This window comes from Myotis nattereri (genome assembly GCF_964212035.1).
Source record: "Myotis nattereri genome assembly, chromosome: 3".
In the NCBI taxonomy this organism is placed as follows: Eukaryota; Metazoa; Chordata; class Mammalia; order Chiroptera; family Vespertilionidae; genus Myotis; species Myotis nattereri.
Window position 1 is genome coordinate 24,332,535 of NC_138077.1, and position 25,228 is coordinate 24,357,762.

General features: G+C 38.6%; 1 protein-coding gene across 1 annotated transcript in view; it reads right to left on the reverse strand.

Annotated features, from left to right (window-relative positions):
• The window catches only part of IFT80 (intraflagellar transport 80), a 92,950-nt gene that overhangs the window by 26,536 nt on the left and 41,186 nt on the right, over positions 1 to 25,228 (reverse strand). Inside the window, exons 7-10 of the mRNA XM_081086776.1 lie at positions 21,159 to 21,338; positions 11,613 to 11,731; positions 6,054 to 6,128; positions 1,598 to 1,761 (exon numbers count right to left, since the gene is read on the reverse strand). Coding sequence (XP_080942902.1) covers positions 1,598 to 1,761; positions 6,054 to 6,128; positions 11,613 to 11,731; positions 21,159 to 21,338 — 538 coding nt within the window. The remainder of the gene's footprint in view (positions 1 to 1,597; positions 1,762 to 6,053; positions 6,129 to 11,612; positions 11,732 to 21,158; positions 21,339 to 25,228) is intronic.

Here is a 25,228-nt window from a genome sequence, read left to right on the forward strand (position 1 = left end):
CTGTGCAAGACAGAAGTCAAAAGCAGTACCTCTCTATTACTTAACCAGTCACCCACAGGGGTAAATTCAGATCCATTATCATGTATTCATTGAGCACCTACCATGATATAGAGTACTGTGCTTGGTTCAAGAATCATGCCTATAAAGGACCTCCCAAATTAGAAAGGAACCACTGATTTTATTTGTGGATGGCCCCGTTGAAAGGAAATTTTTTAAATTCCTGGGTAAAGATTTAGGTACTTCAATTGGGTTTTCCATTGTTAACATATACCTCTATTTAGCCATTAATGAGTACTAGTTTCTTTAAAAGGGAACATAAGGAAAATATTTTCCTTCTCATTTTATATCAGTTCTACAATAATTTTAGTCTTTTTGATTTTCTATTTACAGCAAAATGAAGTTACATGATTATCTTACTCAATAATCAAAATTTATGTAAATAAAACAAAGTTTATTGGCATATAAATCTGTTTCTGAAAATATTCATAATTCTTTCTAACTGTAAAATTCTATGAACTATCAAAGGACTAAAGAATAATGAAATATGTTTCACATATAAGTTATATTCAGTTGGAAATATACATATATATTAAAGCTCCTGCCGAAACCGGTTTGGCTCAGTGGATAGAGCGTCGGCCTGCGGACTGAAAGGTCCCAGGTTCGAATCCCGTCAAGGGCATGTACCTGGGTTGTGGGCACAACCCCAGTGGGAGATGTGCAGGAGGCAGCTGATCGATGTTTCTCTCTCATCGATGTTTCTGACTCTCTATCTCTCTCCCTTCCTCTCTGTGAAAAATCAATAAAAAATAAAAAAATTAAAAAAACTCCTACCTACACTATGTGGTGTTCAATAAGAACAGTATAAATAACTCATAGTGATGACTGAGATTTTCAAATTTATGTTTATTGTAGACAAAAATCTGACTTCCTAATTATAATTAACAGTTACACAGCCATCTTAAATCTGTCTGCTATCTAGAAATGATTTCCTTTCCTTTCCTTTTCTTTTCTCCCTTTTTACCTAGAAAGGAAGTCCTTAAAAACAAAACTGTTTTTGTTTTACTGAACTATGCAATTACAAAACACCTGACATATGTATTTTTAAGTATGTGGTCTAGATTTTTATATGAAAAATTAAAATTATTCATGATTTTGTTCTACTTCACCAATTTAAAATATTGATTTTTTAAAATGTAAGCAAAATAGATAGTGCAATGAAGCACAATATTTACTGTTACCAAAAGAAAAAGGAAGTATTTAAAAAGATCAATAAACTTAAAAATTAACAAACCTTTTTCAGACTCACAATCTTGAATTCAATCTCTCTATCAACAGCTACTGAATATGTAAAGATTTATTCCTTACCACTGAGTTTTGTTATTGTAACACTATCTATTTGTTAAATAGAGTATGACAACTTTATATATAGTTCAGTTCTTTCATTAATCCATGACTAGGACAAATTAGAAAGTTTATATTTCTTTCATAGAAAGTTACATATCAATAGATAAGAAAATGAAAGTTAATGTATGAAAATTTTATAGTGTTAACAAATTTCACAGATATTTGACATAGGAGATTATAAAAATGTACTCACTTTTTTCATCGGCTTTGTCTTTTATTGCTATGGTATCATTACTCAGAGATACAGTCTGTGCATTCAGAATATCTGTTCTCATTCCAGGAAATTTTGGAGAAGAAATGAAGCGCCCTTCATAAGAATATAAATAGATACCACCACCATCTACAAGAAGAAAATGTCTAAAAAATAAAGAATTAAAAAATATTCTCAAATAGGAGTATACTATCCTATATAATAAAACCCTAATATGCAAAGCGACCAAACGGCAGAACGACTGGTCACTATGACGCACACTGACCACCAGGGGGCAGACGCTCAATGCAGGAGCTGCCCCTGATGGTCAGTGTGTTCCCATAGGGGAGCACCACTCAGCCAGAAGTTGGGGTCACAGCTGGCGAGCATAGTGGCAGTGACAGGAGCCTCTCCAACCTCCGCAGCAGCACTAAGGACCTCCCAGGGGATGTCCTGGACTGCAAGAGGGCGCAGGCCGGGCTGATGAACACCCCCTGCTCCCCAGTGCACGAATTTGTGCGTCGGACCTCTAGTATTTTTACAAGTAATAAAAGCATAATATGCTAATTAGAGCAGACAGCTGAACGACCTTTCGGGCTTCCTTCTGTACAAAGCCACGGGGGCCGAAGCAGAGTTGGTTAGGGGCGATCAGGCAGGCAGGCAAGCAGTTAGGGGTGATCAGGCAGGCAGGCGAGTGATTAGGGGCAATCAGGCAGGCAGGCAGAGTGGTTAGGGGTGACCAGGAAGGCAGGCAAGTGGTTAGGGGCGATGAGGCAGGAAGGCCAGTGGTTAGGGGCAATGAGGCAGGCAGGCAGGTGAGTGGTTAAAAGCCAGCAGTCCCAGATTGTGAGAGGGATGTCCCGAATTGCGAGAGGGTGCAGGCCGGGCTGAGGGATATGCCTCCCCATGCATGAATTTCATGCACCGGGCCTCTCGTATTTTTATATTAGATAATAGTTTATCCTTTGGAAAAACCTAAACCTTACAATTAAAATAAGTACATAGGTATAAACAATATGAAATATACAAACAACCTGCAAAGTCAACACTGGTTGTTTTGTTTCCAGATTCTTGTTTTTTAATGGAGGTGGGAGAAGTAAAATGAAAATGCCCATAAACACTACCCTATGTACTAAAATTTTGACCCCTTTTATATTATACTTGCAATTCCTTTCCTTTCCTAAAGAAGCATCTCTATACAAAGGCAATAAGAAAGTCTCACAATTTACATTCAGTGATTTTAATGCCTGATGCTAGTTGTATCATGAAACAGCATTAACGCAGATTTCACAATTAAACAGATTTCACAATTAATGATTATGTTAAAGACAAAGATTAAATATCGGGTAAAGTCCAAAACAGTAGAAATGACTCAAAAATTAACATTAGGGCCTGGCTGGTGTTGCTCAGTGGTTGAGCGTTGATCCAGAAACCAGGGGGTTGCTGGTTCAATTCCTGGTCAGGGCACATTGTCTGGCTTGCAGGCTCAATCCCCAGTAGGGGTGCATGCAGCAGGCAGTCAATCAATGATGTTCCTCTCTCATCGATGTTTCTATCTCTCTATCCCTCTCCCTTCCTCTCTCTTTAAAAATCAATAAAAAAAAAAATAATTAAAAAAATTAACATTAGGGCCAGCATTTATTAAAATTAAATGCTTTGACTTTAAAATAGTATGATGACCATTGGTAACTTTATTCATATCTAAAAGAACACGTTTTTAAATAGCAGGGACTAGAGTTCATTTGCTGTGTTGATAATTATATTCAAGGTATAAGGGTTCTGTGTAGTTAATTTTTTATTAAGTCAAAATGTAAATATTTTATGGCTGCTATTTTTTTCTTTGATATAAACATTGCAAAAACAAACAAACACCATACCACACCCCAATTCAAACAATACGGAGAAATGAAAAGATCTCTTGCAATCATATCTCCAGAAAGATAACTGAGAGTAAATAAAGTATGGATATACCATAACTTTACTTAGTTAACTCATTCCTAATGGACTTTTATTTCAAATTATTTACTGTTTTAAAGAATGTCTAGTCTATACACATCCCTGTACATCTACCTTACTGATTTCCTTACTACAACTTCTAGAAATGCAATTATTGGATCAAAGGTCTTATACTGTTAAAATTTTAATATATATCATTAAACAGCCCTTTGAAAGGCTGCATTGATTTACACTCCTACTACTGCTATATTGGAGTGTCTATTTCTTCAATACTGAACACATTATTACTTTTTAAAATCTTATGTTCAAGGTTTTAATATCCTTGATTCAGAACTATTTCTTGACTTGGGAATTGCTAATTATTCTTTCTTGCTATGGAAACAAATAGGAAATAAACACAAAAACAATTAAAAGTTAGTATATAATAAAGCCCGAATATATACACTTTAATTAAATTAATACTTGATTATTAGTGTGTACTTTATTTAATTAAAGGTTTTTTTACACATTAGTGCATATGTGCTAATGTTGACAAAGTGACCTATCGTATTAGTATACATTCTTTCTTAGTCTCAGAACTAAAAGCATTTTCTCGCCCTGGCCAGGTTGGCTGAGTTGGCTGGAGCATCGTCCAGTACACTAAAAGGTTGTGGGTTAAATCCCCAGTTGGTCGGGGCACTTACCAGAGGCAACTGATCAATGTTTATCACACCAATGTTTCTCTCTCTCTCTCTCTCTCTCTCTCTCTCTCTCTCTCTCTCTCTCTCTTTCTCCTTTCCTCTCTCTCTAAAAACCAATTAAAAAACCCACATATCCTCGGGTAAAGATTTAAATAAATAAACAAACAAATAAATAAAAGCATTTTCTCTTCTTTTAATCTCCTTGTGAGTAAACAGTTTCAAGGAGCAAACAAATCTAAATGTACAAATAAGACCAGCAATTCTTTAATTACCTAATAATTGACTCCACTGACATATGCCTTTATTAAGAGCATATTTAAAAATTACATATTTATAAATAATGTATAAATAAATTTATTTGGAATTATTTGAATAAAAAAATGTCAGAAATGATTTTTGGACATCTTACCTTTTAAGTAGCAAAGATGTATTTTTATTTTTAAAATTTATGATATAACTAAATAAATAAATCATATATTCAATTTCATTAAACAGATGATAAAAAACTTGACACAATTATTTTCTTGATCAATCAAGGTCATCAATATGATGATCATACTCTTCAGTAACTAGTTAACTAATAGCTTTGACTCATGAGAATCTGTTGGTGCATCAAAATAATGATGCCGCTCAGCTCCACAGTTCTGTGCTTTAAGTTTTCTCTATGCTCCCTTGCCAGCCAGTCACTTTTCTTTCTGTCACTGTGCCAGCTTCTAACAGCCCACCAGCACCATTCCTCTTCTGGTTTGCTATTTATAAAATGCTGTGGGCTAGAAAACCTGATAATAAACACTATTAAGAGCTGCTTAGGTAGTGAGTAAAGGGAATAAAATACAAGGTTTTGTGCAAATATTTTCATAGCTAGTTATTTTAGGTAATTGTCTATTACATTTTCATACTTTATTCTAGGTTTTATTGGGTTATAGTTTTCTAAGTTTGACTTGTGATTCAGCAGGGTATCAATGTACTTGAAAGATTGATAGTTTTCATGGATAAGTGTAGATTCCTGAGTAATAGCTATTCTATCATTACTCCAGTTATTTGGTCTGGAGTTTCGTCCTATATACACTGAGAGTGTTGGCAGAGGATATCATTTTTTAAACTTCAGGTCACAGCCAAGTAGTGGCTTATAAAATTAATGAGTTTCAACCAATATTTAAAAACAAAAACAGAGCCCTAGCCGGTTTGGCTCAGTGGATAAAGTGTCTGCCTGAGGACTGAAGGGTCCCGGGTTCAATTCCAGTCAAGGGCACAAGCCTGGGTTGCAGGCTTGATCCCCAGTAGGGGGCATGCAGGAGGCAGCTGATTAATGATTGCTCTCTCATCATTGATATTTCTATCTCTCTCTCACTCTCCCTTCCTCTCTGAAATTAATAAAAATATACTTAAAAAATAAAAAATAAAAACAGAATAGAAAACAGAGGGACCTTGAGGTCAAAACTATTTCATAGTAATTTGCCCATTTCACTCTCATTTTCTCATGTCATTAATCTGATATTTACTTCCGAGTTTATTCTCATCATTTAAAATTAATAACTTTTAGATCTCAATTTTAATTTCTAATACTATAGCAAATGGTAATATCTATAACCCTCATATAACCCTTCATATCATTTTATGAATGTAAGCAAATTCGAAGACCAAAAAGTTTCAGAACCATTGATCTAAGACCTTATTCTCTTACTTTTTATAAAATAAATAGTAAAAACAGATTGATACCTAATGACTAATGTCACATTCTTAAATGGCATGCTTTAACATGTGCTTTGCTGTGATTTGAAATATTTTAACCCAAAATTCAGTAGTCAAAGATGATAAATTACCTTTCTGCTTGCAGAATTAAACTAACAGTTCCTTCTTTGAGATCAAATATAAGTGGTGTATTCCAGTTCTTTGTACTGAAAGACAAATAAAATAGAAATTTATTAACATTAAAGATACAGAATACTTTTTTATTTATTTTTATTTTTATTGCTTACAGTATTACAAAGGGTATTACATATGTGTCCCTTTTTCCCCCCCGCCCTTGACAGTACCCCAGAATACTTTTTAATCAGGAGACAGGTATTCATTTTAAGTGTTTTTAGTTTCACAGTAACTTTGTATATATTTCTATTACAGAGGTTGGCACGCTGTTCTGAAATTATTCACTTAATTTTTGTATCCCTCAACAGAACACAGAGACTCTGTCCCTAAACCTAGCACACAGGAAGCATTTAATAAAAGTTTATTGTAGGAATCACAATAAATGAATTGAGGAATCCTAAGTGTAAGTCCAAGTAAAGTCTATTAGCTCTGTGATTCGGGCAACTCGTCTAATGTTTCTCATCTGAAAAACAGTAGCAGCATGGCATAGTGTAAAGGGGATGGGTTTTTGCCTAAACAGATCAGGATTAGAAATCTGCTTTCACCACCTGTCAGCCATATGAGTTTAAGAAGCTTAATCCTCTAAGCATCAGTTCCCTTATATGTAAAATGAAGATAATGACAACTTACCCAAGTATTTAGTTAACTGCCTATTATATAGCAGATACTGAACAAACATAATACGCAACAAGAACATGATAAACATGATTTATTTCTCATACAGGTCTCCCAAACAGATGTTTGTGAAGCATTCTGTAAACTGTAAAATATTATATAAATACTTATTAAATAAATGGATACATAAGTGAACAAATAACTCCTTTGGTTTTTATAGTGTAATATGATTCAACGATAGGGATGAGCGGACAGAACATTTAGAGCCTGTAGAACCTATCTCCTAGTAATCAGTTGCTTCACAGTTTAAAATGTTTCATTACTCATATATTCTGAATCTCTCTCAATTACTTTCATGGAAGCAATGTTTCAAATTTCATATTCAGATCCAGAAGATGGGGGAAAGGGAAGGTTGAAGTGAGTAAACACACAAATTAATCTTGGCTAATGTGGAGTCTGAAACCCATATTTCAATAATTAAATGCATATATAAAGCAAAACAATGAATAAATCTGGGGGTTGCAGGTATAATAAAGATGTGCTTTTGTATTTTAGAAAAAAATATGGTATGTTTCATTCATGAAGTTATTAGAATTAACCTTTGTTCTTTGTCAAGAGAACTAATAAGAACAATGATTATGTAAGTTTTTAAAAAATATCCATTCACAAAATTACATGTCATGGAAATATAACCTCCCCAAACTATAACGTTGAATGAGTATATTCTATACAATTATTGGTGAAATCAGATGAATATTTAACATAGAGTTGCTTATACATATTTTTCTTTTTGCAGAACTTTTTTCTTTTCCAGAACTTCTCATATAAACTGTATATTGCTTGCAATTTAGCTTTAAAAACTATATTTTATTAGTAAAATGGGGCAACAGTTATTAAAAACTTGGATTAAAATCCCAGCTCTTCCTTTAGTAAAAAAAAAAGTTAAGTGGACCTAGGGCCAGTTATTTAATTACTCTGTGTCCTTTAGTTTCTTCATCTCATAAAATGGGAATAATCCTATCTAATAAAAGAGAAACATGGTAATTGGCCATATGTCCGCTAACCTTCCCATTGGCTAATCAGGGAGATATGCAAATTAACTGCCAGCCAAGATGGCGGCCGGCAGCCAGGCAGCTTGAAACTAACATGAGGCTTGCTTGCTTCAGTGACAGAGGACTCCAATGTTCCCCACCTGCCACTCGGCCTCTGAGCTTGCAGTTTGAAACATTGTTACAAATATAGAAGCTAAACAAAACCCCAGAAACCTGCTTTCAGTCAGCCAGGATCTCAGAGCTGGAGTTGAAACAGTGTTTCGATTATAGAACCCAAACAAACCAGATACCTGCTTTCAGCAGCCGAGGCCTAAGAGCTGGAGCCAAGCCTCAGAGCTAAAGCTGGCCCAGAATAAAAAAAAAAAAGAAAAAAGAAAAAAAGGAGCGGTTGGGAGCTTCAGTCACCCGCCAGCCTGAAAACAGCCCTCAGCCCCTCACCCAGAATGGCCAGGCACCCCAGTGGGGACTCCCACCCTGAAGGGTGTGTGACCAGCTGCAAACAGCCATCATCCCCTCACCCAGGCTGGCCAGGCACCCCAGTGGGGACCCCCACCCTGATCCAGGACACCCTTCAGGGCAAACCAGCCGGCCCCCACCTGTGCACCAGGCCTCTATCCTATATAGTAAAAGGGTAATATGCCTCCCAGCACCAGGATCAGTGTTACAGGGGGCAGCGCCCAACCCCCCTGATCGCCCTGCAGCTCTGTGTGTGACAGGGGGTGGGGCCACAACCTCCCTATCCTCCCTGCTCTGTTTGTGACGGGAAGGCGCCCCAAACCCCTGATCAGCCCTGCTCTGTGCCTGATAGGGGGGAGCTCCCCAACCCCCTGATCGCCCTGCGGCTCTGTGTGTGACTGGGTGTGGCGCCCCAACCCCCTGATCGGCCCTGCTCTGTGTGTGACAGGGTAGAGCCATAACCTCCCCATCGGCCCTGCCCTGAGTATGACAGTGGCGGCACCCCAACCCCCTGATCGGCCCTGCTCTGTGGGTGATAGACGGCGGCGTGCCAACACCCCCCCCCCCACGGGCCCTGCTCTGTGTGTGACGGGGTAGAGCCATAACCTCCCCATCAGCCCTGCCCTGAGTGTGACAGGGTGCGGCGCCGCACCCCTTGATCCGCCCTGCTCTGTGTGTGACAGGGGGCGGTGCCCCAACTCCCCTATCGGCCCTACTCTGTGAGTGACAAGGGGGAGCGCCTCAACCCCCTGATCGACCCTGCTCTGTGCGTGACAGGGGGGAGCTCCCCAATCCCCTGATGGGCCCTGCTCTGTGCTTGACAGGGGGGAGCTCCCCAACCCCCTGATGGGCCCTACTCTGTGAGTGACAGGGGGGAGCTCCCCAACCCCCTGATCGACCCTGCTCGGTGAGTGACGGGGCGAGCTCCCCAACCCCTGATCAACCCTGCTCTGTGCGTGACAGGGTACGGAGCCCCAACCCCCCTGATGGGCCCTGCTCTGTGAGTGACAGGGGGTAGTGCCCCAACCCCCTGATTGGCCCTGCTCTGTGTGTGACAGGGGGTGGCGCCGCAACTTCCCCATTGACCCTGCCTTGAGTGTGACAGGGGGCGGTGCCCCAACCCCCCAATCGGCCCTACCCTGAGCGTGACTGAGGGTGGCATCGCAACCTCCCGATCTGCCCTGCTCTGTGCATGACAGGGTGCAGCGCCCCAACTCCCCAATCAGCCCTGCTCTGAGCCCGACCAGGGGCTGCACCTAGGGATTGGGCCTGCCCTCTGCCACCCGGGAGCAGGCCTAAGCCAGCAGGTCGTTATCTCCCAAGGGGGCCCAGACTGCGAGAGGGCACAGGCCGGGCTGAGGGAACCCCCTCCCCCACGAGTGCACAAATTTTTGTGCATCGGGCCTCTAGTCTATAATAATAAAACCGTAATATGCTAATTAGACCGGATGTCCTTCCAGAAGAAACTGGGGCTACAAGGAAAGCCCAGGTCCCGGGTGTCTGTCGGTGGCCAGAGGGAAGCCCGGGTCCCAGGTGCCTGAGGGAAGCTGGTGCCAGCAACTGGGGAAGGAAGGCCTACTCTTGTATGAATTTTGTGCATTGAGCCTTTAGTAATAATAATAATACCCAACACAGAGTATATTAAGTCATGAACATAAAAAATATAATAGTGCCCAATAAGTAATAGTGATTACATAAAATATTAGTAGGTGTTTTTAATTTAATGAAACATGTTTTGGTGATCATAGGTGTCAGTCCTACTCATTCCCACCACTGCTCCCTGGTATTTCACTTTAGTAAATATTCTGTACCTTAATAAATGTCTTGACAACAAGAGTTGGGAGTCATGGTAAATCAGAAAACAAAAGAGAAGCAATTTTATATTTTGCCACATATTAACTAGTAAAAGATAGTTACTGGAGTGACCAAAAACAAAAAACAAAAAAAAAACCTACTGAACTGTTAGTAATTATTTTAAAAAGCAACCTCTCTAATACAAGTAACACCTAATAATACTAATCCTACAGATTCAAAAATTATATCCTTGCCACTATAAAGAGCCATCAAGTCTTACCTACTTGAGACAAAAAAAATCCTAAACTGAAGAAATATTCTCTATTTCCTCAACCCCATGAAAACTAATTATTCAAATACTTATGTTCATTGAATGACTGATATTTTCTCACACTCTATAGTACCTTCCCCATATCTCAACTGTTTAACTTGGTATCTCTCTTGACTTTTCTCAAATTCTTCCTGTTGCTCTTTCTCTTTATGAAAGAAAAACATTTTCATGTACAATTGAGCTGCTTGTTTCTTAATGCTCTCTCCTTTACTTCTCTCATTTCATTACTCCAGACTTGGCTATTATACGAAATTGCAGATTCTCACTTGTAGCAAATTTATACATAGTGAGTGAGAAATATTAATACACAGTTGTAACAATGGTTAATTAAATTAGCAAATGTATTAGTTTGCATTATGTATTACTGGGCATGAGGATACCAAACTATTTTTCATGTTTTTCAACCCATTTATTTACTCAAAAATACTTTCTTATTTATTAAGTACCTACTATATGTTGGACACTGTGCTAGTAGGTAACTGGGCATATAAATGTTGAATAACACATATAATCTCTATCCTCGATTTTATATTCAATGATGATTAGACTATAACCATATAATGTTATAAGGTACCTCTTCTCAATTCTGCTTTCAAACACTACACATTGATAGCTTGAAATTGGCCATAGTAGAAGTATTTACATCATAGAAATCAGCAGACAATGCAAATCAAGGCAAAAAGTTAGTTGTTCAACATTTATTAGCACATACTGAGCTACTGTTTTAAATACCAAGTATGTTTAGGTGAAAGTCTTGGATGTGTGGAATCATTCCCTGCTATCTAATACAAAGTATACCGAATAATATTTGCTTTCATTATTTCTGGACAACTTTGGATCATCAATATGAACGTGATTACCACAGGCTATGATGTTAAGCCTAAATAGCTCCTTGTGTCCTTAATGAATGAATATATTTCACTCTGTTGTCAGGCTGCTAGTTGTCCCCTATTCCAATGGTTAGGAAGTTCATTTTTGCATCATTTATCAGCTGCTCCTAGTCTTTTCTGTGCTTTGAAATCAAATTATACTAAATTCCTTAGAACTGTGAGGAAAGTAAGAGCAAACACTATTTCAGAGAAGTATTTTAAAAGTGAGTATTGACCTTTGATTCACAAGCTTCACTAGATCCATTTTCACTGCTCTCGGCTCACTTTTTCTCACTCATGTTTGGGATTAAGTTCAGGATAGAAACTTGATGTGAAAGATTAAAAATAAATTCCTCATCACAGACAAAACTGGATTTTTAAGAAATGCAAGATGCTTACGAGAACACATAACATTGAAGAGACGTTGAAACAACTAAGTGGGCATAGTTCAAAGATGCTTTAATGACTCTATCACGGAATTCCAGTAAATCCACTGCATCATTAAGAACGTTACGGACCTAAACAAGAAAAAATGAAATACCAACAAACAACATTAAAATACATCAAACTTTTATTAGGTAAGTTAGTAAGATTTTGAAAAACAAAAAATTCAATGCTTTCATGATTGTCCAATCATATAAAAAAGAAGAATTCAATAGTAACTAGGATAAGATGACATGTTTGGGTATAAAATCAACCAACAAAATTATAGACATAAAAAACTTCTTAGAAGTAAATAGAAAAAGATATATAGAGATTCCTAACATGCAAGCCAATCTGAATGATGTAGCAATGGAGCAATAAGGTGAAAATGCTATAACATAATCAAAGGAGGGTGGCAAATAGGAGTTGGAAAGAAAGTATACAGGTTGGGGCAAAAGTAGGATTACAATTGTTTGTATAGAAAATAATACAATAATTAATAAATAATAATAGTACAAGAATAAACTCTGTGTTTTGTGTTCTTACAACTATAAACCTACTTTTGCCCCACCCTGTGTAATTTCTGCCCCAAACAGTATGGTTATATCTTTTTAGGGTTATATTTTACTTTAAAATTTAAGTTCTAGCCCTAGCTGGTTTGGCTCAGTGGATGGAGTGTCGGCCTGCAAACTGAAGGGTCCCAGGTTCGATTCCGGTCAATGGCACATGCCTGGGTTGCAGGCTCAATCCCCAATAGGGGGCGTGCAGGAGGCAGCTGATCAATGATTCTCTCATTATTGATGTTTCTATCTCTCCCTTTCTCTCTGAAATCAATAAAAAATATTTTCAAAAATTTAAGTTCTAAAATAAGAGATATAACAATTTCAAAAGTAGAGTAGGAAGTGTTAGTGCATAGTGAAAAAACCAAGCTGCACAGAGGGGGAGAAAATATTTCCATATGTAAAAACACAGAGATAATATATAAGAAAGTTAAGCACCAACTAACAAAAGGAGATTTGCCTTTGATAGTCAAAATTGTTATGTTTGTAACAGAATAACGTTTGCAAGAATTTTAACAGTTGGTAATATCAGCCAAAAATCCTGAAGTTGGGGACGATTTGCCAAAAATTAGGAAAAATGTTGGGCAAGTTAAACTTATCTAATCTCTGGCCAGAATGGGTACGATATTATAGAAACATCTGAAAAATAGAGAAAAAGAGTTTAATTGTAATTAGTATTACTTCAAATTCCCCTCAAAATGATATCATCTTTATAAACACAGTATAATGTGACAATTACAGTATTAATGAAGAATGAAAGGGTATAGTAAAAAGATATGAAAATAAAGTCAAACATCTAATAAGTATTTCTTTGAAGTACTTCTACCTATAAGGCATATTCTATTTTTATTAGAGGCCGAGTGCACTGATTTGTGCACCAGTGGGGTCCCTCAGCCTGGCCTGTGCCCTCTCTCAATCCAGGACCCCTTGCGGGATGTCGTACTGCCAGTTTCAGCCCGATCCCTGCAGTCCAGGCCAAGGGACCCCAGTGGTGCACAAATCCATGCACCGAGCCTCTAGTATGCATATAAGATCTCTGGTTAATCTCTTCCCACCCTCCCCCTCCCCCCTTTCCTCTGAGATTCATCAGTCTGTTCCATGCTTCCATGCCTGTGCATTGAGCTTCTTCCCCCTAGTGGTCAGTGCATGTCATAGCTACCGGTTGAACAGTTGGTCACTTAGGCTTTTATATAGAGAGATTATCTGCTCCTCAACTCCAATCCCCACCAAACTATTATCACCATGACATGAGATAGCAAAGTTATATACATGTAAATTCCTTGACCCAGCAATTTTACTTTCAGAATTCTAGCCCAGAGATAAACAAACAAAACTATGAAATAACATACACACAAGGCAATTACTATACACAGCACTAATGGTAACAGCAAAAGATTAGAACAGCTCAACTATCTATCAATATGGGATAGGTTGAATAAACTATGGTAAATTCACAAAGTGGAATACTAAACAGCTGTGAAAGGAATAGGGAAGATCTATGGAGTGATCTCCAGGATATGTTATATAATAAAAAATATAAGATGTAAAACAGTGTGTATAGTATGATACCTTTTATCTAATAAAGGGACGGATATGAAGATATATGGATTTGTTTATATTAAAAAATTAAAAATCTAAAACAGAATTCAGTAACATATTAGAATAATATTGATTTATTATTTGAAACTATATTTTAGGGTAGATATATATAGCACCATTAATGTCTTCGGGAACCAAAATTTTCTTGTAAAAGAAAAATGTTTCAAATAAAAAACCAAGAGTAAAACTCTGCAATCTTAAATTTGAACTTGAAACACTCATGACATATTTTTATGTCAAAAACAAATATATTTCATCTAGAAGTAATGATCAAACCAGTAACAATGAGCACTCTAGAACCTGGATCATGGTCTCTAGTAACATTTCCCTCCAAAAGCATCAAGGCCTTCTTGGAAGAATGGCTGATTCCAACTCTGGAACAGGAAATATATAAGAGGGCATCTTATCAGAAATACAAGCAAGCTACTGAGTTCATCTCAAAAGAACACAGGAGCCAATGGCCAAAGCCATTTAACATTAAAGAGAATAGTGACTGAAATGGATTGAAACACATCAAAAATGTTAAAACTTGCAAATTTATAATGATATCAACAACAAAAAAGAAACTCATTGGACATACTACAAAATCAACTCATTATGTGAAAACTGGTAAATACAGGAAAATAATTAAAAATTCATCTCACCTCAGGGTAACCAAATAGTTAATGAGCCAAAGTCTTTGATAAAAGAATTTTAGCTAATAAATGCAGAAGAATCATTAGAATTACAAGATTAATATTTTATAACCCTCAATGAAACATGGTTCTAGACAACTATCATCAACAGCTCAGAGGTATATTAAAAGTTAAAATTCTAATGAGGAATTATGAAATAGATGAATTAGATTGACAACACCTGAACAGATTGATCAGTCTTAGCATCATTAAAAGAGAGATAAGCAGACATAAGTGTCTCCTGATGTGATGCAGTAGAAAGTGCACAGCATCACCTACAAAGTCATCTTTATAGTATTACTAGAGGCCTGGTGCACGAAATTCATGCAGGGGGGGGGGTCCCCTCAGCCCTGCCTGTACCCTCTCCAATCCAGGATCCCTCTCGCAATCCGGAACCACTGGTTCCTAACCACTCACCTGCCTGCCTGCCTGATGCCCCTAACTGCTCTCCCCTGCTGACCTGATCCCCCTAACTGCCTATCTGCTCTCCCCTCCTGGCCTGATCCGCCTAACTGCCTATCTGCTCTCCACGCCCTGCGGACCCCTGGCACAGGCGTGCTAAGAGCTCTCTGCCGTGGTACCATCCCTGTCCTGATTGATCGTTACGTGATAGCGTCCCAGACAATTTGCATATTCCTCTATTATTAGTATAGAAGGCTCTACATCTAACAACCAGTCTACAGGAAATACAGGGATTAGATGAACATGTTAAATTTAATCATACCACAGAGGTTGTAGGAGAAACATTGGCCTCAGGGATTGGCTGGTTTTTACTTAGAACAGAAATGTGGAGAGTGCTTTCAGTGAAAAGGCTGATCTTTGTCTGAAGGCCAGAGGTGAGTGCTGCAGATGTGTACTGCACAACTCTAGGTCTAAATCAGTGGTTCTCAACCTTCCTAATGCTGCGACCCTTTAATACAGTTCCTCATGTTGTGGTGACCTCCAATTTCATTGTTACAAATTGAACATAATTAAAGCATAGTGATTAATCACAAAAACAATATGTAATTATATATGTGTTTTCCGATGGTCTTACCCACAGGTTGAGAACCGCTGGTCTAAATGAATGGGCCCCTAGCACTGAGCAAGTCGTAACTATAGGTGGTGACCCCGTGAGTCTCTGTTCAAATCTTAGGCTTTTAAAGGTCTTCTTTCATAAAGGGGAGAAGAGAGCTACCCTGCAGACCACCCCCCAACCCCTCTGATTTCAAACAGAGACCTGGCTCAGGCCACTCCTCTCACTGCAAGTACTTGTGGTTCCATCAGCCAGCAGGAGCCACTCTCACTGCTGCTGGGCCTGAGTCAGGCGGTCAGAGACTTCATTTTACACTCCGCATTTTGTTCCATTTCTGGTCCACAGAGATGTTTATCTTGTTTTTGAGTCAAGATAAGTCTTTTTTAAAAGTATTTTTTCATATATTATTGATGTCTTTGGAGCCAAAGGTATATCTATTCCTTCCAAGTAAGAACTTATGACACCAGCTTCACCAGAAGTCTGAGCTCCCAGAGACTTTTTAAAAGGTCCAAAATGCCATCCTTGCTGGAAACATTTTAAAGCTAATGGAGTGAAATAAAAGTTTTTAAAGGATGTTATAAGGTAGTTTCTTTATAGCAATATGATACCCAGTGAAACTAACTGGCTCTTAATACAGGGTTGGAACATTCAATATTTAAAAACCTGATTGTGTAGGTCTCTGCTGTTACTCAAATTATATACAGATTTCTTAAAATTCATATTTGCCTAAAGCTTTACATGGAGGAATTCTCTTTTTTGTGAATCTGGAATACTAGAACCAAACAGGAATAAAAATCCCAGCCATAATAACAAAAGTAAAGATACAGTGATAACTGCTGTTAAAATTTCAAATCTATACTGAATCCCACATCAAAAATGTCCTGAGAGAAGTTTAAATTGCATCCATTATTCTGTTCAATTCTGGAAAGATTCAGGATTAACCTCTTGATACTTGAATTACCTAATACTTGTACCTGACCACAACATTTATGTCCTCAGATTGACATAAATCCAAAAACTCTGTTTCCTCATTTCCAAAATACCCATTTAATCCTATAATTAACTATAATCATAGCAATAGCTACCATTTATTTTTGTTTTACATACATTATCACATTTAATTCTCAAAAGCACTCTATTATTAAATATTAATCTTTACAGAAGATAAAACTAAGAATCAAATAATGTTGAACTTCTGCAACTATTAAAAATCAAAGCAGTGCCTAAGCTAAATTAAGAGTGGCAGGAAAGAGGTAAACTGGAGACCTGAGAAATGCCTTATCTCTCCTCCTTTACCCTCTGCCTTCCAGGCACTTCCTCCTAACAAAGACATCAACTATCCCTTTTGGAAAAAAGTCTCCATTGGGATTCCACCTGGAGGCAAGGAGCAGATGAAGAAACCTTCTCTCTCAAGGTTACTGGGTCACACAAAAGCAGAGGAACAGGGATTCAGGAAGGTCAATGTAGCCAGCTGCCAGGTGAAGGTCTAAATTCAAGAATTATGACTCAACATGATCTCTGGTTTCTGAGTCAATGAAACACAAACCAACAGTCTACTAAGTTTCTAATGAAATTGTAAAATTCTAGCCCTAGTTGGTTTGGCTCAGTGGATAGAGCAGGGGTGGGCAAACTTTTTCACTCGAGGGCCACAATGGGTTCTTAAACCGGACCGGAGGGCCGGAACAAAAGCATGGATGGAGTGTTTGTGTGAACTAATATAAATTCAAAGTAAACATCATTACATAAAAGGGTACGGTCTTTTTTTTTTTAGTTTTATTCATTTCCGGATCCGGCCAGCGGGCCGTAGTTTGCCCACGGCTGGGATAGAGCATCAGCCTGAAGACTAAAGGGTCCCAGGTTCGATTCTGGCCAAGGGCACATGCCCGGATTGCGGGCTCGATCCCCTCCAATAGGGGGCGTGCAGGAGGCAGCCAATCAGTGATTCTTTCTCATCATTAATGTTTCTATCTCTCTCCCTTCCTCTCTGAAATCAATAAAAAATATATATTAAAAAAGAAATTGTAAAATTCTAAACCAGGCAAACAAAAAGTTGTGATTAATGAGTCCTTATAGCAATCCGTGATCCCACCTCACAACAAAATTAAGTGGGAAATTCCTACCTCTGGGTATTTATGCAAAAAAACAAAAACACTAATTTGAAAAGATATATGCATCCTTATGTAACTGTAGCATTAGCTACAATCACCAAGACATAGAAGCAACCTAGTGTCCATCGGTAGATGAATGGATAAAGGTGATGTTTTCTGTGTGTGTGTGTGTGTGTGTGTGTGTGTGTCTGTCTACCCACACACACACATATATACTCTAGGTCTCTCCAATAGAATATTACTCAGCAAGAAAAAAGAACAGAATATTGCCATTTGCAACAAGATGGAGAGATCTAGAGAATAATGCTAAGTGAAATAAGTCAGACAAAGAAAGATAAATGCTGTATGATTTAGTTATATGTGAACTCTAAAACAAAACAAATGAATAAACAAAATGAAACAAACAGGCCCACAGATATAGAGAAGCTGAGGGTTACGGAAGGGGAGATGGGGAGTGGTAGAAGAAAAGAATTTGCACTATAATGGGGTTCTATTAGGGTTCTCTGAATATCATTGTGCAGGTTGTCAGAATTATAAATAAGTAAATCAACCAACCAATCAATCCCCAATTTCTTCCAATAGGGGATGAAAATTATTAAGTGGGCTACTAAAATGAACAGTTTCCAGAAAGAATCCTTCCAAGTGGGAGACTGTCCCAGAAAGATAAACTAGAACTGCCAAATTAACCAAGCAACTAACTCTATTGCTAAGAAAAAGGGGTCTCGGCTTCTCAGGATATTACTGGCTGGCTGCATTTTAGCTATGGACCTGGCAATCACTGTTGTCTTCTCTTCTCCCCCGCTTTCTTAAAAAATCTATTTTATTGACTTTTCACAGAGAGGAAGGGAGTGGGATAGACACTTAGAAACATCGATGAGAGAGAAACATCAATCAGCTGCCTCCTGCACACCTCCTACTGGGGATGTGCCTGCAACCAGGGTACATGACCCTGTCCGGAATCGAACCTGGGACCTTTCAGTCCGCAGGCTGACGCTCTATCCACTGAGCCAAACCAGTTAGGGCTCCCCTTTTACCAACTGTTTTCACTGAAGCTCTCCTGTTTTCCCCTTGTCACTGTAAATTAGGAATATAGGGAGGGGGAGAAGAATAATTAAAATTCACTTTTATAGTTTTCTAGACCAGAGATTTGGAGCTGGACAGAATAACTGGAAGAATCTGTATTATCTCCTTTTAGGGAGGGAGGGTTTGCTTTTCATTGCATATGGAATAGCTGCATTAGTTGAGTAGTGCATATCTGAGTTACACATATATGAGTAAGGGTATGTATGTGTGGTTAGGTAAATTGTAAGGTAGCTCTTAATGATCCTCACCTCCTAGTATTCACATCCTTATGTAAGTCTCTCCACTTGTGTGTGGACTGGACCTGGTAGTAGCCTGCTTCTAAAGACAGACTATGGCAAAAGTGATGAGTCACTTCTGGGGGTAGAAAATAGATATGGACATGAATGGGGCAGGTTTGATCTTGGGTTGATTGTGTTGGGCTGGGTGATAAGTACATAGAGATTCATTATACTACTCTGTTTACTTTTGTATGTTTTAAATTCTCCATAATATGAAGATCAAAATTTAAAAATCAGTAAACAAAACAAAGAAAAATTAGTGTATACCAAATTATTATTAATTTGGTGACCATATTATCCAAATTTTAAAATCTGGGTAATTAGGCTAAAGAATATTTGAATAGATCTGTCCAAGAAATCGTAAGATATATGCTTCCAAAATGTTATTATATTTATAACAATCTGAATTGTGAGTACTGAAGGAGGAAGTTACAGATAGGAGGAAGAGGAGGAGGAAGATAGTTACCCTTTCTTTGGCAGAGGCTTTGCCATTGGCACATTGTCTTTGGCCTCTTCCTCCTTCCCCCCCTTTTTTTTTTTTAAACCTTTATTTATTTATTTATTTAAAATATTTCTTTTATTGATTTCAGAGAGGGAGAGAGAGATGGAAACATCAATGATGAGAGAGAATCATTGATCGGCTGCCTCCTGCCCAGCCCCCACTGGGGACTGAGCCCACAACCCGGGCATGTGCCCTTGACCAGAATCAAACCTGGGACCCTTCAGTCCACACAGCCTACCTCTATCCACTGAGCCAAACCCGCTAGGGCTCCTCCTCCCTTTTGTCAATTAACTTTAAAAATATTTGTAGAGTGTTATTATATACTAGAGGCCCAGTGCACGAAATTCATGCACAGGGGCAAGGGGGGTCCCTTCGGCCCAGCCTGTACCCTCTCCAATCCGGGACCCTTTGGGGGATGTCCAACTGCCGGTTTAGGCCCGATCCCAGGAATCGGGCCTAAACCGACAGTTGGACATCCCTCTCACAATCCTGGACCACTGGCTTCTAATCACTCACCTGCCTGCCTGCCGGGTAGCCCCTAACTGCCCCCCCCCCACCGGCCTGATCGCCCCTAACTGCCCCCCCGCCAGTCTGGTCACCCCCAGCTGTCCCCCACTGGCCTACTCACCCCTCACTGCCCCCCGCCAGCTTAATTGCTCCCAACTGCCCCCCCTGCAGGCCTGGTTGCCCCCAACTGCACCCCCCCGATGGCCTGGTCACCCCTAACTGCCCCCCCTGCTGGCCTGGTCGCCCCCAACTGCCCCCCTCTGCTGGCCTGGTTGCCCCTACCTGCCCCCGCCCCCCGCTGGCCTGGTCGCCTCCACCTGCCCCCCCCACCCCCCCGCCGCCGACCTGGTTGCCCCTCATAGCACCCCTGCTGGCCTGCTTGCCCCACACAACCTGCTGTTCAGTTGTTTGGTTGTCCCTCAGTAACCCCCGCTGCCAGCCTGGTCGTAGGCAGCCATCTTGTGAGGGCATGAGGGTTAATTTGCATATTACCTCTTTATTATATAGATATACAAGGCACTGGGCTAGGCCCCATGGCGGAGATAAAAACAAGTGAAATATGGTACTGGGTAAGAGGCTTACAATTGAATAGAGAACTCCTCTCTCTGACATTCTCTACTTATAAATTATTTCCCTTTACCTCCCATTCCACATCCCAACCTTTCTGTCTTTACCTACAAAGTATTTCACTCCAGAATTAAATCTTTTCTTCCTAACTACCAATAAGAACTTCCTATTATTTTCCCAATTTGGCTTGCCTTAGGTAATTCTTAATAGGAAAAATATTAATGAGGTTAAATAAACTCATACAACTCTAAATAAATAAAATAATGCAATCCGGACTCTGATGAGAAGGTTAAGCCTGCCTTCGGGTCAGGTCCAGGAATTAATCTAACCTGTCATAGCTGTCTCCCCCTTCCTCAGCTGTATCCACACTTTCTCTAAATGCTTCAAGTTTCACTATCCCTGCCTCAACCCCAGAACCTCAATAACTATGGGCACTCAGCCTCTATTTCAGTGAAAGGTTCTTACCTAGTCATGAAAAGGATCACTAATAGTATAGTTAAAATATACCTAATGTGACTGAATTTCTATAAACTTAATTTAAATACTATTAACGAAGATAATCCCATCATCTGTATAGTGGACTAATGTGAAAAGAAGCAGGTTTAATCAACCATAGACCATAATCATACCTGCATAGTCCTTCTTTTGGTTAATGTTACTTGAAAATTTTTCCACTCCCAACGTTGCTCCACCACGTGTGCGAAAACAACATGTCCATTTCCGCAGGCTCCAGCAATCTGAGTGCCATCAACTGACCATGCAATATTAAATATGCTGCCAGTGTTGGGCTTTTCCAAAGCATATGACCACTTGGGGAAGAAAAAGCAAGAGAAAAATTCATTTATTTAAAAAAATTTTTAAATAAGTTTTAAACTGAGGATACGTTAACATATTAAGACAATTTTTTTTAAAAAGTGCCCTGGCTGGTGTGTCTCAGTGATTAGAGTGTCGGTGCACACACCGAACAGTCTTGGGTTCAATTCCTGGTCAAGGGCACGTATCTCGGTTGCACATTTGATCCCTGGCCTTGGTTGGGGGAGTACAGAGGCAACCAATCCATGTCTCTCTCTTACATCGATGTTTCTCTCTTTCTCTGCTCCTTTCCTTCCCTCCCTTCTTCCCTCCCTCCCTCCTCTCTACTCTCTCTAAAAATCAATGGGGGAAAAAATATCCTTGCATGAGGATTAACCAAAATTTAAAAAGTATCTTCATTCTAGAATTAGTAAGAAATATTTTTCTTAATTACTAGTATAGGGAACTAAACAAAAGAAGTAATTTTTAAGGTATACAGTTGAATATGTATGAAACTTGTAACATGTATAAAATCTTTCAAGAACTGCAAAACACCCACACCATTTCCAATCACATAATTACTTTTAAGTAATAATACTGAATGGATACATACAAAGATTCTGTAGGGAAAAAAGAAGACATCTTAATAGGAACTGTAGAATTAATAGTATTATTACTTAAAAGTAATTATGTGATTGGAAATGGTGTGGGTGTTTTGCAGTTCTTGAAAGATTTTATACATGTTACATGTTTCAAGAATGTCATTAAAAATGGAAACTAAATACACACTGTATCTAAAGCATTTTTGATATATGCCTAAAATCATGAAAGTATAGGTAATTGATTTCTTGTTTTCAGAATGCAGTAAGTGTAACCTCTTCTAGGACCTATCTATGTGAGAATGTTACCTAGAGATATCAATAAGCCTCAGCTGGAACAAAAGAGGTGCACGTGTAAAACAGTAACAAACACTTTTTTGAAAGATGGTATTACAGCCCTGGCCGGTGTGGCTCAGTTGGTTGAGTGTTGTCCTGTGACCTGGAAGGTTGCTGGTTTGATTCAGGTCAGGGTTGCAGCTTGAACCCCAGTAGGGGGCATTCAGGAGGCAGCCAATCAATGTTACACTCTCACACTGATGCCTCACTCTCTTTCTCTCTCTAAAAAAAATCAATAAAAATATTTTTAAAGAAATTATGCAGAAGGGGAACTTACAGATCAAGACAGATCTAAGACATTTGTCAACCAATCACAATTATTATACCTTATTTGCATCTCAATTCCCACCAACTGAAAAACAAAAAACAATTGGAAAATTTTGAACAGTGACTGTTGAGAATATTAAGGAATTATTGTTAATTATTTTTAGGTTTAATAATAGTATGGAGGTTAGATTTTGAAAAGCCTCCGGGTTTTTTAATGAGCAGAAATATTTAACAATGAAATTCTGATGTCAGGGATTTGCTCAGAATAATCTGGGCCATGGTACAGATGAGGTAGAAATTAGCCATTAGTTGACAATTGTTGGAAGCTGAGTAATAGGTAAAAGGGAATTCATTACACCACTGTAACCTTCAAATGTAATCAATAAATGTGAGGGGAATTCATTACACACCACTGTAACCTTCAAATGTAACCAATAAATGTTATTGTTTAGTATCATGAACTCATTAATTTTAACATATTTGATGTGCTTTAATAAATATAATACTCCAATTAGCCCAATTTTAGCCAGTGGGATCCCTTGAAGTTGGTTCTTTAGCTTTTTTTAATGGAATCTTGTAGTTTTGATCACTTTCCTTGTTTTCTATGAGAAAATGTTCCAGATTCATATTTTATATTTCCTGATCCACACCTGAAGTCAACCTTTACTTCAATGCACCCTAATGTGGAAAATGTAACTAAAACATCTTTGATAAAGCATAACCAATGGATACAGACACCGGGGGATGAGGGCATGAGTGGGGGTATGGGGGACAATGGGGGTATAAGGACACATTTGTAATATCTTAATCAATAAAGAAAAAAACATCTTTGATACACGCCTAAAATTATGCAAGTATAGGTAATTGATTTCTTGTTTTCAGAACGCAGTAAGTGTAGCCTCTTCTAGGTTACACTTATCTACCTATGTGAGACCCGCCCCTGTATTGAGAGAAAACCTCTAGTTTAGGGCTTTTTTTTTTTTTAAATCCTCACCCAAGGATATTTTTCCATTAATTTTTTTGTTTGTTTGTTTAGAGAGAGTGGAAGAGAGAGGGAAAGACAGGGAGAAACATCAATGTGAAAGGAAATAATTGATTTGTTGCCTCCTGCATGTGCCAGGGCCCAGGCCAGAGAGGAGCCTGCAACTGAGGTATGTGCCTTTGACCAGAATCGAACCCAGGACCCTTTGGTCCACAGGCCAATGCTCTATCCACTGAGCCAAACCATGAGGGCGCCCCTAGGCCTTTCAAATGAACAGAATTAGGAAATTTTTTCATGAACTCAAACTGACACTTCCAATTCAAACCCAGGAACTAGGGAATTTTTATTTATCCTCACCAATCTTACCTCAGTATCTCCTTTCACCTAGTCAAAAATCCCAGTTCTTTAGAGAACCAATATAAGTATTCAAAATAACAACATCACAACTGATTACAAATTTTAAATTTTATTTTTTCACTCTTTTGCCCTTAAGCCTATTTATTTTTAAAAAAATAACAACATTGATATACATTTCACGTATTATAAAATCCACCCTTTTTTAAGTATAGAATTCAGTGGTTTTTATTATAGTCAGAGTTGTATAACCATCACCACTATGTAATTTCAGAACATTTTTATCACCACAAAAAGAAACCCATACCCATTAGCAGTCGTCCATTCCCTGGATCCCCCAGCTCATGGCAACCACTAATCTATTTTCATTTTCTATTCTGGTCATTTCATATAAATGCAGTAATACATTATGTGGCTTTTGTGACTGGCTTCTTTCACTTTAATGTTTTCAAGGTTTGTCCATGTAGCATGTGTCAGTACTTCATCCCTTTGATGGACAAATAATATTGGATTGTATAAATATTACATATTTTGTTTGGGTTTTGGGGCATTTGGTTTTTTCAGCTTTTTGGCCATTATAAATAATGCTGCTATGAACATTTGTGTATAGGCTTTTGTGTGGACATATGTTTTCATTTCTCTGGTACACACCTAGGAGTGGAATTGCTGGGTCTATGGTAACTCTATGTTTGCCATTTGGGGAACTGCAAAGCTTTTTCAAAGTGGCAGGGTAATTCTCTCTTGAGTCTCTACTGTGAGCACAAGAAGCTGACAATCAAGCCAAATAGTCACCTGAAATAGTTCCTCTCCAGGTAGTTATACAAACAACTAAATACAATTAGGCTCATTTACTTAATTCATTTTTGAGTTTTTAAAAAATGTTGCCTCGGTTCGGATCTAAGTCACGGCACCAAAAAAAAAAAAAAAAAAAATGTTGCCTCTGCCATTATCTTTCCCCTTCAGTCTATCTTTTATATATATATAGACATATATATTTTATTGATTTTTTACAGAGAGAAAGGGAGAGGGATAGAAACATCAATGAGAGAGAAACATTGATCAGCTGCCTCCTGCACATCCCCTACTGGGGATGTGCCTAAAACCAAGGTACATGCCCTTGACCGGAATCGAACCTGGGACCCTTCATTCTGTAGGCCGACGCTCTATCCACTGAGCCAAACTGGTTAGGGCCAGTCTATCTTTATTAAAATTATGCTGATGCTATGCTTTCATAGTTTAATTGTAGTTTTAGACCATATATATATATGACCCTAATATGCAAATAGACTGAATGGTGGAACAACCAACCAGTCGCTATGACATGTGCTGACCACGACGTGGTGCGCATGGAACATGGCGGGTGTCGGCA